The sequence below is a fragment of the Punica granatum genome, chromosome 1 (assembly GCF_007655135.1).
Source record: "Punica granatum isolate Tunisia-2019 chromosome 1, ASM765513v2, whole genome shotgun sequence".
Classification (NCBI taxonomy): domain Eukaryota; kingdom Viridiplantae; phylum Streptophyta; class Magnoliopsida; order Myrtales; family Lythraceae; genus Punica; species Punica granatum.
The window spans coordinates 9,374,216-9,393,105 of record NC_045127.1 but is presented as its reverse complement, the minus strand read 5'-3'; the positions used below and the strand labels follow the sequence as shown (position 1 = coordinate 9,393,105).

General features: G+C 37.7%; 2 protein-coding genes across 2 annotated transcripts; both read left to right on the top strand.

The window, feature by feature from the left end:
• LOC116206467 lies at positions 1-1,713 on the top strand. The gene has a single exon (XM_031539339.1). The coding sequence runs from the start codon at positions 130-132 to the stop codon at positions 1,324-1,326; it is 1,197 nt and encodes a 398-aa protein (XP_031395199.1). The 5' UTR covers positions 1-129; the 3' UTR covers positions 1,327-1,713.
• Positions 1,714-15,028: 13,315 nt separating this feature from the next.
• On the top strand, positions 15,029-18,799 carry LOC116192013. Its single transcript, XM_031520401.1, has 2 exons — positions 15,029-16,857; positions 18,529-18,799. Exon 1 carries the CDS (start codon positions 15,214-15,216, stop codon positions 16,840-16,842), a length of 1,629 nt encoding a protein of 542 aa, XP_031376261.1. The 5' UTR covers positions 15,029-15,213; the 3' UTR covers positions 16,843-16,857; positions 18,529-18,799.
• The last annotated feature ends 91 nt before the right edge of the window (positions 18,800-18,890 follow it).

Genomic DNA, 18,890 nt, shown 5'->3' with positions numbered 1-18,890 from the left:
TCTCTCTTCTTGCACTTCCTCCTGCACCCCGCTAACTCTCTTCCTCTTCCTCCTCTCTCTCTCTCTCTATCTCTCTCTCTTTCTCTCTCTCACTCAGGTGCTTTTCATTTTCAAAGAAGCTAAGCTGCCATGATCAAGACACTCAGCCCTTACAATTCAGCTGCAACAACCTCAAAGACTGCCGAGATCCTGTCCAGGTACCGTCCCATAGCTCCGAAGCCCGAGATCCCCGCGACCGATGGCCCCACCTCTCCTTCTTCGTCCTCCTCTCCTCCCTCCTCCATGTCCCAGAAGATCAGGCAGTCTCCCTACCTGAGGAACCTCTGGCCCCAGCTCCAGGCCAGGCCCACCAGGACCCGGAAGCGAGGCCGGACCGCCATTTCACCGCCTGCCGTCAAGCGGCAGAGGACCCAGTCGGCCTCCCTTGGGATTCAGCCCGTTCCTCCTCCACCATCAACAACCAACGCCTGCAAGAGCCTCTCCTTTCAGGCTTTCACCGGTCTCGCAATCACCCACCAGCTGCTTCCGGCCGTTAACACTGGCATAGAGACGGTAACAGCCAGCCCTAGGAGCTTGGTGACCCTCCCTCTCCTCCCCTGCCCCAACGCTGCCCCAGTCACCTCGGAGGACCGTATCAGTGCCCCCGAACGCGGCGGCATTCTCCCCCGTGGAGAAGATCAGGTCATAGACTTGAACCTGAGCACTGGCATGGTCACCCAAATACCCGAAGAGAAGGATCTCCTGCGGCAGCTTCAAGAAGCCGGCAACACGACCAACAACGGCACCGTCATAGCCCCCCAGCCCCTCCGGCCTGTCGGCTCCAGCATAAGCGTAGGGTCCATCAGCAAAGGCCCGAGGCTCGCAAGTGAGCCACGGGTGCCGAGGAAGCGGGAGGAAGTGGAGGAAGAGGTGGAGTCGGAGGAGCTGCCGGCAGTGATCTCGGACTCCAACAACAAAGTGAGGCTGGCGAACTCGGCCTACAAGGAGATGGTGGGCCAGCCCGAGTGCTCATGGCTCGAATCGATGGTGGTGGGGGGCAGCTGCGGTGGGGACAAGGGCGGCCCGTCATGCAGGAGGATTGGCGGGGAGGTGATGCTGCGGTTCTCGTCCGGAGAGGAACTGCCGGTCTACTCGGACGGGTTCTCGTGCTGGGTGAGGATCGAGTGGGGGAACGTCGAGGGGAAGAAGAGCTCGGTGAGGGCGTTCTGCGAGGTGAGTAAGCTCTCTTGCGAGTCGAAGGACTATCACTTTACATGGAGGTTCCACACCGGGACCAGATCACGGGCTTTGGCTTCCCAAGGACCACGTCTCAGTCCCATTGCCTAGTTTCCGAGCTCCGGCATGAGAGCGCGAGTAGAACTTAGTTTTTGTAGTTAAAATTGCAGTTCATCTCCTTTTCTTCCTCATTCCCTTGTTTTTCAACCTTTACATATATATATATTATATATATATATATAATATATGCAGAATATCAAGAGTAAGGTTAGTGCGTAGAGTACATGCAGAAGTAGTACTATATGGTTACAACAATAGAAATATAAAAATATTCGAACTATATAAGCTCCTGAACCTTATTCTTCTTGAAAAGGAATGTGTATATGTAAGTAAATGGATGCATGGAGATGTTCTGCAATGTAAATTTTCCCAATAATATCTTAGGTTTTTGGTGGACCGTCCACTGGAATAATAAGTCTGCATGTCAATATTTCACCATTGTCTTGATCTTAGTTGAATTGAAGACATTATAAAGATGGAAACAGACATGGAGATTAATTTCAACAATTGGAAAAGCAGAATGGAGAATGGAGTGGAATGGAATAACGGTATAAGCCATTTTATGTGGTGTAGGTGTTTGGGCATCTCAAAGTAATTGGTAGTCTCTGTTTTTGATACTTTCTCGAATGGGCGGTCACACTCGAGCTAGCTGCACAATATCCAATATCAAGAATCACATACTTGACATTGCATAGCAACTCGAATAGGCTGTCGCCCCATGCGAATTGCAGGTTTCCAATTTGAATCACATAGTTGACATCCCTCTCCTCTTAACTCCCACCCTAGGGAAACACAGGGAGAAATTGGCGAGAAAATATTAAATGAGTAGATTATATTAAGTGAGTATTACACAGTCACGTGATTATAAAAACCACGTATGTGAAAATAAAAAGATAGATAAAAGAGAGATTTATGAACTATAATTATATATATATATATATATATATATAAAGTTTAACAACCACGTATGTGAAATAGAAAGATAGAAAAATTTTATGAACTATAATTGTATTAATATATATATAAATGTATATATCACTTATCGATTGAGTTTTATTCTTATAATTACGTGATAATGTAATGCTCATCGAATATTTTTTTCATTCACTAATGGGAGCCAAAAAAAGGCCCTCGAGATCAACGTGAGTTGGTTTAAGCGATTCGGCACTTATTTCACTTAAGTAAAGTCTCGAATTCAATAACCTCCCTTGAAGTTAGGAGATGCGCTCCACTTATTTTCTTTTTTTTGGGTGAACAATACTCTACTTATTTTGCCAACACTCTACTTATTCGTTGACAAAATACATACTTAATCCCATTTTATGAAATCATTATTTTTGGGGAATAATATCAACTAGAATTGGGGACATAACTTTTAATTTTTTTCCCTTTTTTAGACTATACAATTACTTTTTATTGAACTAGTTGGATGGCCACGAGTGCATGGTTTCTATCCCTATGGGCAGTTAGTAGTTCAGTTGAAAGAGAATAAAAAAATTATTTAAGCAATGAAATTCTTCATAGAAAACACTATAACATCTCAATGTAAACACATAAACCCAGTCCACTTGCAGCCATGTTGATCAAAATGACTGAGTTTCATGACTTGACAGTCACTCGCCATAGTTATCCCAAGAAAGAAAAAACATCTGAATTTATAACTAATTTTCTCAAGCAAGGAATTTATCATTCTTCCACAACTCTTTGGGCAATGATCCTTCCTGATGTGCGACTTGATTCAGTCCCCTTATCTATTTTGGTCCTTCCAATGATCTTTCCTACATGGTTCATACTCTGCTCTCTTATTATATAATGGGTGTGAAGATTCAAGCAGCGATTTTCAATGAAGCAATTCCTTGCTTCAACCAAGTGTTGCTGAAAGATAATACTTATTGTGTCTCAAATGGACATGTCAAGCAAGTGAGTCCATCATATGGTAATGCACACAAGGATATAGAGCTGACCTTAAGCAATAATACTAGAGCTGAACCTGCTGACCTGCCTATTCTGTCGGACACAATTTGTTGTTGCTTTAGTTCTGAGACAGAGTCAGATTTGATCGAAATCATTTTTCTTTTCGACCACGTTTTGGCTTGCCTGTGTGAAAAGTCTGCTTAAGTTGGTGTTGATTTCCACTCGAGTGTTCTTCGTTGGCCAGCTTCTCTTTTCCTGCAATGTGGCCGATATGAACATAGTAAGAATCACATTTAGCTTCTCAGTTAGTTTTTGTAATTAATTTGATGTAGAGGTAAAAAGGGGCAAAATTTATCCTATAAGTAGGAAAAACTGTTCTGTTAATTGAAAATTTTATTTTAAATCATCGAAAATAGCATTGTTATTTTTATTGATTTGATAACTTCAGTAGCAGGCAAATAAGTAAGATGCAAAAGCAAACTTGTCAAGTTACTTATATATTATGAGTAGTGTAGTATAGATATATATTAAGCATGATATCAATAGCTATTCACCCAATTATGCTCAAAGATATTTGATGATCTGTCTCATTTGTTACATGAACAAGAACGAATAGTAAGAATATACCGGTGCGTTTGGTTTTGAAGTTAAAGTAACTTTAATTTTGATTGTGGAAAATGACAAATGAGATGAGATTATAAATTTGACTTGGGAAACGTGTGTTTTTGTTGTGTAGTGTGTTGAGTTAAAGTTAAAATTAAAATTTTTGTGATTTTAACTCTGAAACCAAACAAAGTGTACGTGTTGCTATGTCTGGGCCCAATGAAGCGTGCAGTGCTAGTTTGCTTTATGTGAGTACTCCGGTTCCCATGTTTAAGTGGCAGCATTCCTTTTTTTCGAATCCTTGGCCGCAACTGTTAGAGGTGGGTCTCTCTTTCTCCAGTTCACAATGAATTGAAAGATAAGAGCACAATGATCATCATGTATGTATAATACACCAAATGTAACGACTCAACCCAATCTATACGACTGGCCTGGCAACTTATCAAGGAGCCCAACCACTGGCCCAAAATGTTTAAGCCCAAATTGCTACTAATTCCATACTTTGGTTCTTATTAACCATTCACTAACTCCTTCTCCCATCGATGTGGGATTGTGGGTGTTACAACATCCTGCACTCGAAGGCTTGACGTCCCCATCAAGTTAGAACCAGACCCAAGACACTTCACCAGGCATGTAATATTCTAGAGGTAGCTCTTGTGGTTCAAAAGATGGCTCCCACCAAGTCCATCAGGTGTAGCATTTTATCCGCATAGTACTTAGTTCCTACACTTTCAGCTGGTGCACTGCTCTGATACCATCGTAACGACCCGACCCAATCTTTAAGAATGGCATAATAACTTGCCAAGGAGCCTAACCACTGGCCCAAAATGCTTTAGCCCAAGTTGCTAGCAATCTCATAGTTTGGTTCTTATTAAATACTCATTAAATCCTTCTCCCGTCGACGTAAGATTGGGGGTGTTACATGAAGGAGCTTTTCCGAGAGAGGTTCACGAGCATGTGCCAAGTGAAGAAAGATCACCTAAAAGAAGATGATCACGTAGGACAAAAGCAGTCATTCTGGATGGAGAAATTTGGGCCTCTTAATGCGCTAAAAGCGATTGTTCTTAATGAGATTGACCAGCTCGGTATTGGGACACCTCCACAAGTGAAGAAGAAGGGAGATATAGGTAATGATCAAAATAGTTATTGCATGTACCATAAAGCTTGGGGCCACGACACCAAGGATTGCAAGATGCTAAAAGTAGACATTGAAAGGCTTCTTCAAGCTGGCCATTTAAGGTCCTTTATTTGAAAGGGAGGCCGTGAAGATAGAGCTCAAAGCCCTTGCCATGGTGGGAGTCCCTCGCGTCGCGAGGAGCCCGATCAATATCGCTCAGAATGCGGCAAATTTCGAGGACTTTGCAAGTGGAGTTATTCCTTGAAAGATATCATAAAAAAGGAAACTTTTTAATGCTTATGATTTTTGTTCTTTTAGGAAATTTATTTTCAGTACTTAATATGTTTTCAATCACGTTATGATTATATGTTTCTTAAAGGAAATTTCAGCTTTCATTGCATGGCTTATACAACAGCATGATCTATTTCAACATTAACTTGCTAACGTGGTGTTTAGAACCCTCTCATAACGAGGTCTTCGCTCATAACTCGATGTTTAAAACCCTCATATAACGAGACCGTCACTCATAGTGCGATGTTTAATAGACCTCTCATTGCAAGGCCATCACTCATAACACGATGCATAAAGACCTCTCATAACGAGGCCATCGCTTATAACGCGATGAGAAACCTACTCAAAGTAAAAACTTTGCTCATTTAGTTTTTGTTTTAATTTTTTATTAATTTATTTTAATTTTAATTTTTATAATTTTATAAAATAAAATATCTTTTTGTTTTTTTACTTACCTAAAACCCTAATAAATATTTATCTTCTTTAAATATTTCTAGATCCCACGTTTGCCCCAAGACGTTGGACTCTAACTAGAAAAGCAAATGCCTGAGCTTAAGAAGTTGCTGGTCCCGTAGGTCTTATGATATATATCATCAACGATACAAAAATAGAGCGAGAACCTAACCATACATGCCCCCAATTATATCTTCCAAACCGTCCACACTAACAATTCATCGTTCTCTCCCAAAGGGCGATTTTAGTAAATAACCAAATGTAACGCTTGAGCTAAGGGTCAAGTTGGTAATTTTTCGTACATCTCCCCCTCCTGGAGCCCAGGTATCATATACACCTCCAAAATAAAGAGCCTTGATAACGCAAAGGCATCGCTTATAATGTGATAATAACGACAAGTGACTTTGATCTACCCCCGCGACCTTTCAAGCTCAGAGGAGTGGGGACTATGTTAGGGACCAGAAAATCAGCCTGACCCATCCGGCTCGACTTACCATCAGGGGTCCACCTAGATACATCGAACCAGTAACAATATCTTGTGAATATATCTATTCCACAATTATCTCTCATATATCTCCTAATATTTTTGATATTATCTCTTGAATATTCTATTGATGTATATGTCTTATTTACGAGATATTATTTCATATCTCTAACGTTTTATATGGCAAGTACATCTACTTATTATTTGTTATCAAATATTCTAAACATATTATAATATCCTGATACAGATATATCGGGACTTCTATGAATACCTCTTCGTACCCTTAAACCTGATGTTCAATTCTTCAATATTTCTTTGATACACTCTCATTTAAGTATCGGAGAGGGAAATTAGGATTCCCCCGTGCTTCCCCTTTTTTGCAGGTCACTCGAAACTCGTGGTTTGCACGTGATTAAAGTTCGAAAACCAAGATCCTATCAAGTACCTTGACGATGACTTATATGTATGGGACGACTAATTAAGAAGTAATGCAGTTTAGTGTGGTGAGTATTCTCGGATGCGTGTGGGTGCGGTATGTTGACACTACTCTCACTCTATGAACGAGACTATTATACTTCATCCTCAATAATATTCGAAGAGGAATCCCTCTTGGCCAAACAATTAATTCTCATTACAGCGCATTTATTCTCTCTTTTCGGATTTCTCTAACTCTAAAATTAATGCTTTGACATAAGCATTGGAAATCCGAATCGGGTCGAAGCCCTCGAGCCAGACAGCTCCCTTTTCATTTGAAGTGATCAATTTGCAATTGATACACGAAGACTTATCAGAGACAAATACACACATGCCAAAATTGTGAATCTAATTAATGGCATCTTGTTGGCTCATGAGTTATTGATTTCCTTTTTTTTCCTTTTTCCTTTTAGTTTCCTTCATGCTAACTGAGCTCTTGATTGGATTTTATTTTTTATCAAACTTGTCTATTACGCGTGCAATGCACGAATTCGTTGATAAATTTATTACATTCAAATATATACTAGAATATTTTTAAAAGATGAATATTATGATTAAAATTTTCGCTTTTTGATAATTTCATATTCCAATAGTTTTAATAAAATTAAGGCCATAAATAGAATTAATGTAAGATCATAAATAAATGCGTGAGGAGCACAATTATGAATAATTTACTTTTAATTCTTTCACCATGTAATTTTTCTAATGAAAGGCAGACATATCTGCATAAATAAACTAGTTATCCTACAAACATTTAATTTAATTTTATACAAATATCTTAGTAAATATAAAATTATACATTATAAACTTTTCTGAAATTAACTCTTCCAATTAAAATTTACATTACAATAATATTTATAGATATGTAAATTTTATAAATTTAGAGATACATACCGAAAATTATGAGGGAGAAGTGCAACAGAAATACCATAAATTTGGACATTTTTGGACTTTAGTCGTATAAGTTTTCATTTTGAAATTTTTAGTCCTATATGTTTGCTCCGTAAAGCGTTTTTGGTTCTTTCCGTTAATAGCAATTAGTGGTCTACTGACGTGGATTTAACACCTTCAAATCCGTCCTAGATGGCTATTAATTATCCATGTGACAATTTCCTATTGACTGAAAATTAAAATATTAGAAAATCAATAAAGAATTTTATAAATTAAAATAAGAAGTCCACGTGGCAATTTTCTATTGGTTGATGGTAATTTTTATTGACTAGAAATATTATAAATAGGAAATTTTTTAAAATAATTAAAAAAAATCGAAAGAGGGAAAAGGAAGGGCTTGGAGAGCCATGGCCGGCGATATGGGCCTCGATCCCAGCCACCACCCCCCGATTGGAGTCGCCGGTGACCACATAGAGTGCCATTTAGGAATTCTTCCAATCCCGGCATGAGAGGCCTTGATCCCCCGGTTGGGATCCAGGCACCCTCTGTGGTCACTGGCGACCACAAATTTGGGGAATGGTGGCCAAGATCGAGGCCCCACTTTGGGGGTTCTCTCGATTTCGGAAGGGTGAGGCCTCGATCTAGGCCACCACCTCGTAGATTGAGGTCGTCAGTGACCTTTGTGGTCACTGAGGACTCTAATCGAGTGGGTGGTGGCCGGGTCGAGGCCCTACCGCTGACCACCGCCCCCCGTTTTGATTTTCTTTTTTAAAAATTTTGTATAATATTTTATTATTAAAAATAATTAATTTTAATTCTTTTTGTTTTAAATGTTTTCAGCCAATAGAAAATTTCCACGTGGACTTCTTATTTTAATTTCTAAAATTCTTTTTTTATTTTTTAATATTTTAATTTTCAACCAATATAAAATTGTCACATGGATAATTAATAGCCATCTAGGACAGATTTGATGGTCTTATGCCCACGTGAGCAGATACCTAACAGCTGTTAACGAAAAAGACCAAAAGTGTTCTACGTAACAAACATATAGAACTGAAAATTTCAAAATAAAACTTACAGGATTGAAGTAAAAATGTCCAAACTTGTAAGACTTCTTCCGCACTTCTCCCAAAATTATAATATAAATTATAGAAGATATTCAAGTAACATTTCATTTGTAAATTTGCTAAAAAAAATTATTGGTATTTTAATATTATATAATGAACTATAAGAATAAAATTAAATAAATTTTGTATATACAAATTTCTTCATTATTATATTATCGATGCAATATATATATATATATATAGAAACGCTACAGTATTAATAAGAAAAAAAAACTACATTTAAAAAAAATTAGATTTTGAAGGACTTCCATAACAAAAAGTTGTATTTAATTGGTGCATGAAATTTCAATATTTTTGTATTATGTATCATTTCTTAGGAGACAAAATTTAAATAAAAAATAAAATTAATTATGTATATTTAATGCATAACTAATGTACCAATTCTACTTTACATATGTATTATTGATTATAGATTATAGATGTTAGTTTCGCAAGTAATTTAAGTTTTTTTTTCCTTCTCCCCTCGAGAGGCAAGTAAATTATTTGCTTCTGTTACTCTAATAAATTTTTACACTAATAAATTTGTACATTCCAAAATAATACTTTGCGTAGGATTTTCATCAATACCAAAGAAGCTGTAGATTTTTTTTTTTTCGATGGACAAGGAGCTATAGAATTTGATGAGAGTTCCAAATGTAGACATATGATGTTCTTTACACGATTATCTTTCTATATGATTTCCGACGCTTTAACTTATTCATTACGGACCTTTCATTTATTATAAAGAGAGACAATTGACCGTAGACATATTGAGAAACCATTTTAATTGATTATATTATTATTATGGTTTGATTGTTGTTAGTTTCATGTTGTCAATGTCTATAAGAAATGCAAAATGCAAGAGCTTCGACATGAAGGCATGAAAATAGGCATTCCGAATTATCGAGTCATTATGACATCTTTTTTGGCTAATGAGTTGTTGATTATTCCTCTTTTTATTCATTTCTTTTTTCTTTTTTCTTTTCAGTCTGTTTTCTTTCCTGCCAATTTGGGCTTTGATCGAGCTTTGTTTGTCACGAAATCCTATCTGGCGAGCAATAAATCAATAAAATTGCTGACAAAATCGGTAAATTGAAAAGGTCTTTTATCCGTTATGAATAAAGCTAAAGAGTCTAATACAATAAAATAAAAATCTCAATAGCTAATTCAAAGACATACCATACTAATAAAATCCGTAAATTAGAAAGATATTTTACGAGCCATTTTAATTTGTTTCAAATAAAATGAAAAGTAAAACGAAACATTCCAATTGTTATTGTTTGACTGAAAGGAATCGGTTTCTGATTTTCCTGTACAGGAAAATTAGTTCTTCCTTATTGGGAAACCATCCATTTCTTAAGGAGATCGTCTAGAACTTGAATTAGTCGGAATGTATTGCATTTCGAATGATAGGTAATAATACACATTAAAAAAAAAAGTAATTGAATAACTTCCCATGGAAGCATTTTGTCGTCATGGGATGCCAATCTGCAAGCAAGAAAATTCCATCCAAAATTGACCTGAATATGGCTAATCTCACCCGAAATCAATCTTTTGGTGAGGTTATCCAATGCTCTCGGTCTAGTAATTAAGACTAACTTATTCAAGTATCGGATTTTCCTCGTTTGCGAAGTATTTCCAGTCGATTTCGAACCCGACCCGAAGGGCCGAAGTCGATTTGGCGCGTCATGGAATTCAACCTTTGAGCTCGAGAATATGGTCAGCTGTAGAGCTCTCAGGCCATTAATATTAAGTTATTAACATACGCTCCCCCCACCTTTCCTCCTTGTCCAATTTTCCTCCAAAAATACCGAAATTACCAAAACTAGTATTCAAGGATGCGCAAATTTTATTTTGGTCGTTTTTCTCGTAAATAAATAATTGAATTTTTTTAAACTATAATACATGTTGCTTATGGTTTACATGTAGTATTATGTATTAATTAACGTAATATTGATTTGAAGTATATATTAGTGTTTGCTTTTTTTAGGAAAATTGAATGTACTTTTTAATATGAACAGTTATATGAAATTGAAATATAAAATATACTATATAAAAATAAAATGTAATATTTTCGTATATATTATTTCATTTGTTGAGGTACGAAGTATAGGGTCATCTTATATTTAGTAATAGCAAGAGTTATATTTTTCCGTCCTAGTGGCTGTTAATTGTCTACATGGTAATTTCCTATTAGCTAAAAATTAAAATATTAGAAAATCAATAAATAATTTTATAAATTAAATTAAGAAATCCACGTGGCAATTTTCTATTGGTTGATGGTAATTTTTATTGACTGAAGATATTATAAATAGGAAAATTTTTAAAATAATTAAAAAAAAAAAAAGAAAATCGAAAGAGGGAAAAAGAATGGCTTGGAGAGCCATGGCTGGCAATATAGGCCTCGATCCCAGCTGCCACCCCGATTGGAGTCGCCGGTGACCACATAGAGTGTCATTTAAGAATTCTCCCAATCCCGGCAAGAGGGGCCTTGATCCCATGGTTGGGATCTAGGCACCCTCTGTGGTCACTGGCGACTACAATTTGGGAGATGGTGGCTAGGATCGAAACCTCACTTTGGGGGTTCTTTCGATTTCAGCGAGTGAGGCCGCGATCTCGGCCACCACCACCTGGATTGAGGTCGTCGATGACCTTTGTGGTCACCGACGACTCCAATCAAGTGGGTGGTGGCCGGGGTCGAGGCCCTACCACCAACCATCACCCCCTGTTTTGATTTTTTTTTAAAAAAAATTATATATTTTTTTATTATTAAAAATAATTAATTTTAATTCTTTTTGTTTTAAATGTTTTCAGCCAATAGAAAATTTCCATGTGGACTTCTTATTTTAATTTATGCATTTTTTTATTTTCTAGCATTTTAATTTTCAACCAATAAAAATTATCACATGGATAATTAATAGCCATCTAGGACGGATTTGATGGTGTTATGTCCACGTGAGTAGCTCCCTAACAGTTGTTAACAAAAAAGAACAAAAGTGTTCTATGCAACAAACATATAGGACTGAAAATTTCAAAATAAAACTTATAGGACTGAAGTAAAAAAATCCAAACTTGTAAGACTTCTGCCGCACTTCTCCCAAAATTATAATATGACTTATATACGATATTCAAGTAACATTTCATATGTAAATTTGCTACAAAAAAAATTATTGGTATTTTGAATTTATATAATGAACTATAAGAATAAAATTAAATAAATTATGTATATACAAATTTCCTCATTATTATATTATAGATGCAATATATATATATATATATAGAAACGCTACAATATTAATAAGAACAAAAAAAACTACATTTTAAAAAAATTAGATTTTGAAGGACTTTCATAACAAAAAGTTGTATTTATTTGGTGCATGAAATTTCAATATTTTTGTATTATGTATCATTTCTTAGGAAATAAAATTTAAATAGAAAATCAAATTAATTATGTATATTTAATACATAATTACTTTACATATGTATTATTAGATTATAGATGTTCGTTTCGCAAGTGATTTAAGTTTTTTTTTCCTTTTCCCCTCGAGAGGCATGTAAATTATTTGCTTCTGTTACTCTAATAAATTTTTACACTAATAAATTTCTACATTCCAAAAAAATACTTTGCGTAGGATTTTCATCAATACCAAAGAAGCTGTAGATTTTTTTTTTTCGATGGACAAGGAGCTATAGAATTTGATGAGAGTTCCAAATGTAGACATATGATGTTCTTTACACGATTATCTTTCTATATGATTTCCGACGGTCGGCCTCGCAGTCTTTTACTTATTCATTAAGGACCTTTCATTTATTATAAAGAGAGACAATTGACCGTAGACATATTGAGAAATCATTTTAATTGATTATATTATTATTATGGTTTGATTATTGTTAGTTTCATGTTGTCAATGTCTATAAGAAATGCAAAATGCAAGAGCTTCGACATGAAGGCATGAAAATAGGCATTCCGAATTATCGAGTCATTATGACATCTTTTTTTGCTAATGAGTTGTTTATTATTCCTCTTTTTATTCATTTCTTTATTCTTTTTTCTTTTCAGTCTGTTTTCTTTCCTGCCAATTTGGGCTTTGATCGAGCTTTGTTTGTCACGAAATCCTATCTGGTGAGCAATAAATCAATAAAATTGCTGACAAAATCGGTAAATTGAAAAGGTCTTCTATCCGTTACAAATAAAGTTAACGAGTCTAGTATAATAAAATAGAAATCTCAATAGCTAATTCAAAGACATACCATACTAATAAAATCCGTAAATTGGAAAGGTATTTTACGAGCCATTTTAGTTTGTTTCAAATAAAATGAAAAGTAAAACTAAACATTCCAATTGTTATTGTTTGACTGAAAGGAATCGGTTTACCATCCATTTCTTAAGGAGATTGTCTAGAACTTAAATTAGTCGGAATTTATTGGATTTTGAATGATAGGTAATAATACACATTAAAAAAGAAAAGAAAAGTAATTGAATAACTTCCCATGGAAGCATTTTGTCATCATGGGATGTCAATATGCAAGCAAGAAAATTCCATCCAAAATTGACCTGAATATGGCTAATCTCACCCGAAATCAATCTTTTGGTGAAGTTATTTAATGCTCTCGGTCTAGTAATTAAGACTAACTTGTTCAAGTATCGGCTTTTCCTCGTTTGCGAAGTATTTCCAGTCGATTTCGAACCCAACCCGAAGGGCCGAAGTCGATTTGGCGTGTCATGGAATTCAACCTTTGAGCTCGAGAATATGGTCAGCTGTAGAGCTCTCAGGTCATTAATATTAAGTTATTAACATACGCTCCCCCCACCTTTCCTCCTTTGTCCAATTTTCCTCCAAAAATACCGAAATTACCAAAACTAGTATTCAATCATGCGCAAATTTTATTTTGGTCGTTTTTCTCGTAAATAAATAATTGAATTTTTAAAACTATAATACATACATGTAGTATTATGTATTAATTAACGTAATATAGATTTGAAGTATATATTAGTATTTGCTTTTTTTAGGAAAATTGAATGTACTTTTTAATATGAACAGTTATATGAAATTGAAATATGAAATATACTATATAAAAATAAAACGTAATATTTTCGTATGTATTATTTCATTTGTTGAGATACGAAGTATAGGGTCATCTTATATTTAGTAATAGCAAGAGTTATATTTTTGCAACCTTGAATCTAAAAAGTTCAATGTCCATAGCCCATGTTGGACATACAATCCGTGTGTCGTTTTTATCCAGAACTTCGTAATAATTGTAATTCCAATAGTAGGGGAATTGAATGCCAGTGACAGATTGTCGATCGAATACTGTGGCAACATGGCCCTCATATTGGAATGACAAAGATTGAGAGCATCTCTGTTATCGTCGAACTTAAGCATCGAAATGAAGTGTTGATAGGGTTTCTGGTGGTCGATAATGAGTAATGCGATCGAGTAGTTATATAGACATTGTAGAAATTTTGTTGATACTACTCCCCTTAGGTAGAGAATTCCTTTAATGTGTTTCCTCCGATGAAAGAGTATATGTGTTCCGTAAAGCAACATAGCGGATATATGTTGCCTGTATTTGCTATCCGTTTCAAGAACCTTATTTCGGAGCTATCGAGCATAGGGAGCTGAGGCATTAGGTCGTATTGCGAGGGCATCCGACATAGTCCGGAACATAATAGAGCTACCAAATAGGGAATTTTTAGAATTTAAATAAAAATTTTATACTGCGTTGGTTTCAAAGTGAGATTTTAAAATCATATTTTAATTTTAAAAAAGAATTGTATAAATGGTTATGTATGAGACTCACCCTTTGACTTTGTATGAATTATTTTGTTTTGTTATGAAAAAAAGAGTGGTATAAATGGGACCCACCCTTTGACTTTGTATGAGTTATTTTGTTTTATCATAGATAGAATTAAGTTAAAAATGTGATTTTAAAAATCACATTTTAAAACCAAACAAGTCAATATAATAACCCGAGACATCTTCATACTTCTTTCACAGTTCCAAATGCAAGTCATCAATTTTCATATAGCAAAGAGAGTGACCTAACTGAAATCATTCTTTTCAGTGTTCTTGGTTGGAATCACCAAAGACGGAAACAAAAGCATGTCCAGGAGCTGCTCAACCGAAGCAACAGACAACTGCTTGAATTTGAAGAAACCTGGTTTGAGATATCATAGAGTCCATCTAATTCCACCTCTTCCTTGGGATATATCTTTTATTATTATTATTAAATTAAAGAGTAAGTCGGATTATTAATTCGTTGTGACTGTCCCAACTAAATAAACTTAATCATCACCGTATGATCGTTTCCCTTTCCAGGGATATATCAGAGACTCCATCTAATTCCCCGGGACAGTATCTATGATTAGTATTGTCGAGGCACCTAATTGCACGAAATTGGGGAGGTTAAATTAAATACCTATATCTCTTATATATATATATATATATAGATATTTCCGTACGCTCTCTCCTCTTCTGCAACTGTGCCCTCCTCCTTCTTCTTCCAGCTTCCTCTTCTTCTTGATATACGATCTCCCCGTCAATGCGAACCCTCCACATTCCCCATTCCTCCTCGAGCAATCGATCGCTTTCCCCTCACCAATGGAAAACGACGGCACCTCCTTGTCCCTCCCCGCGAACTTCGTGACCATCAAGGACCTCCAGGAGCGGTGGCTCAAGCGGAGGCAGGAGCAGCAGCAGCAGCAGCAGCTCGAGGCCGAGAAGCAGGAATCCGGGAAAGATGAGGAGACGAAGCAGGCGCGGCAGCAACAACCGGAATCGCGATCGCGGTCCCAGCCGCCGCATACCTCGGGGCACGTGCAGACCGACCGTGGTGCAGGGAAGCTAGGTCGCATCGGGTGGGAACCACCCCGGGCTTATTTCTCCCGTCTTGGTGGCAGTGGGAGGTGGTGGAGCGATAAGGAGGGGAGGATCATTGCGAAGGCGGAGGAGAATAGGGTGGGGACGGGAGCGGACGGGGCGGAGCTTTGCGAAACTAGTGGCTCGTCGCGGAAGGGCTTCAGGAAGAAGCCTGCCTCGAAGAGCCACAGCTTGGTTAACGAGAATGCGGTGGAGGCGGAAGGTGCTGGAGTGGATGGCCCGAGGGAGGAAGCGGATGGAGAGAACTCTCCGTTGATGAAGGCTGAGAAGGATGAGTCTAGGCCTAAGAGCAATGGCGCTCTGGGAGGGAAAGGGGTTAAGGAGGCAATAGGAGGAACGCAAAAGCCATCGAAGGGGACGCCCCGGCGGAGAGTCTCCTCAAGTAAGGGCGTCCAAGACAAGTTCAGGCCCGAAAGCAGCAGCTCACTTGTCGAGAAGGGGATGGGGAAGGAGCAGATGGATGGTGTAGCGGACGTGCCGCCAGAGGAGGCGGCAAAAGAGGGTTCTTTTTCTAGGAAAAGCAGGCGGCCTTCGTCTAAGTCGAAAAGCAAGAGGGCAGTTGTGGAGAATGGAGAGGTGGCTGCAGAGGATGGGCAAGCACAGCCAGAGGGTGCTCCTGGAGAGGGTCCTTCATCGAAGAAAGACATGAGAGGTCGGTCTGGGTCGAAGAACAAGGGCAAGGTTGTGAAGAATGGGTTTGCAGCGGCAGCAGGGGATGGTGAAGCAGCGGCAGCAGGGGATGGCGAAGCACCGGCAGAAGGGGCTGTTGGAGAGAGTGTTCCGTTGAGGAAGGACACGAGGGTTGAGTCTAGGTCGAAGAACAAAAACATAGTCAAGGAGGATCAAGTGGAGATGGCAGAAGTTTCCTCCAGTGAAGGAATCAAAGATGGGAATGGGACCGAGAACAGGAGCACGTTTGTGCAGTTGAAGATGGCAGGTGGTGATGGGCTGGTGCTGCCAGAGGAGGCAGCTAAAGAGAGTGCTCAGACAAGGAAGAGCGGGAAAAAGTGTTGGAAAAGTAAGAGCGAGAAGGATGTATCTGTGGGGAGCAAGTTAATGGAGGTGGAAGCTGGCCAGGGAATCAGGGATGTGGTTGGTGTCAATATGGCACCTGAGGTTGAGTGGCGGCCCCGTCACATGTCGACAGAGGATAATGATCGGAAAGGGGAACTTGGTCGGCCTATAAGGATGGAAGATCGCAGGTATAGAAGGGATTCTCATGGGAGGTCTAAGGGGCGGAAGGATGTGAGGAAGCAGATAAGTTGTGAAACGGTTTGGGTGAAGAAAGGGGAGACTGCTACTGGTGGTGCAAGTCGGCATTCAAGTGCCTCTCTGGAGTGGCTCGACTAGTAATCTGCATGATTGGTGAGATTACTATACGTACCATATTATTTCGCATTGCATCCTTTGATATTAATATATGCATGTCTTTATTTGCATTACGCAGACCTGGGTGTTTGTGTGGTTTCTTCTTTGTGATAATTCACTGGTACATGCTACTGGATGATGCATTGATGTCAAGCTGTCTAGCTAGAATGGTTTTGGAGTTGCTTTACGGATGATTTTCATTTTGTTATTGATTTTCAAAGCAATTCTAGCAGAGTAATCGGGGGAGAATTTCTTGTTAGGCAGTGAACAAAATCTGGCTATTGCCTTAAATGTGAGAAAGAGTGCTTAGGATACATAAAGTACAAAGATAGACAGCAGGAACCCAAGCACTCTGTAACTCTATTTAATGGGAAATGTCAAAAATTCTTTACACATTCTTTATTAAGTTGTTGCCATAATAGTTTGGGTGTTGAAAAGGTCTTGGCCGGTTAGTTGATAAAATACTGCATAACTTTGATGAATGAGATCGTCTTTAGACCTTTGATGGAATTTATACCTTGTTTGAGGTCAAGGCTGTCAGGTCTCTCTAAAGTTGTCGATGTGGAATATGTAGCTGTTTCACTATTTTAGATCATGCTAAAGCACAGTCAGATCATTTTACAATGCAAATGTTGATATAATCTTCACAAATACATTGACGTGTTCCCTGCAAATAACATGGATGTGTCACTTGAACTCTCCAAAATGGACGAAGAACATATTAAAGTGCTTAATCATGATTTTCATGTTGAAATCATAACTTGGGGTACCGCATCGTGTAGTAGCTTGCATGTGCTTATTCTGGTATTAGTTGTTTTGGTTTCTTAGGAGTTTGGGTTGGTAGATCACAATATCTGTCATCACAGGATGTCAAAAAACCAGATTTGAGCCGAGGAAACCAAATTGTGGCTCTGAAGGGCTAGAGCCATGTAGGAATTTTATGGTGATCATATGCCTTGCAATCTGTCAGTTCTGCAAGTTGGTGATCCATGACAAACTTCTTAATGCCTTTACTTCTGAGAGAGATGTTTGCTTTTACAGCAAATTCTGCACGATTCTATGCATGAAAACTGTCAGGATTTTGGTATCTCTTACGTACTAAACATGAACTTGTGTGTTCTGCTTGTCCAGAAGTCTACGTTCAATGACCCCACACTTTTTAATCGCAGTACTATTTGCATCCCACATATTAAAGATCAAAGCTATACTTCGATTGCTGGACTTCTGATCATGCATTTGCATCTATGTAGCAGCAGTGCCTAGTTATTTCTAATTCTTGTCATGGATGGTTTTGGGATGGATCGAGTGTCTTCAGACAATGTAGGCTGCTCGAAAATATAGGCAAAAACAAATTATAGAATAGGAAATCTCTTTTCCTTTGTCCTTGTCTAGAAGGTACAGATATTCGTTATTAGAGAAATGAAGGAAAAACATCGTTGCAATTATCTGCTTATATGGGGATTTCATAATCTCGTTCACCTGGAATGAGCATGTAGATTGAGTTTTCTTGGTCACCATCTAATGTGCATTTTAATCAGATTTTTGTTTGCCTTATTAGTTGTCGGTCAAGGTATCTTAGTGTTTATGCGAATGACAATACCGGTAGATCCACTTTGGTTACTAATTTTCACCTACTCGAAGACTAAATAGAGACTGATCTTATCGCAGGTTTGCATGAAAATCGTATTCTAGGTCGAGAAGAGCTTGAAGTTAATCGAGACTCTGGAGGCATCACACCTTGATGGTAGTTAGCACGCACACAGTTGTTCTTAGAACATGTGGATTGTTTGTAAATGCAAAATTAGCCATGCCTTAATATTATCATTAGACTGTCCGGATATATATTGGTATTTTCGCTTCCTTTGAAATGACGAAGGAATTGGAAATATTCTTTTGATGTTTAACTTTCTGTATAAAGCTTTTAATCATTTTATCCTCACGAGTCATGGGTTCTTTTTCATCGGTTGAGGACTTAATCATTATTTAAAAATGGATATAAGATGCTCAACGAAAATTACGAAAGTAAGAAT

Bases quoted from the DNA above. Each gene is read 5' to 3' on its own strand.
- LOC116206467 (XM_031539339.1), top strand. From the start codon at position 130: ATGATCAAGACACTCAGCCCTTACAATTCAGCTGCAACAACCTCAAAG.
- LOC116192013 (XM_031520401.1), top strand. From the start codon at position 15,214: ATGGAAAACGACGGCACCTCCTTGTCCCTCCCCGCGAACTTCGTGACC.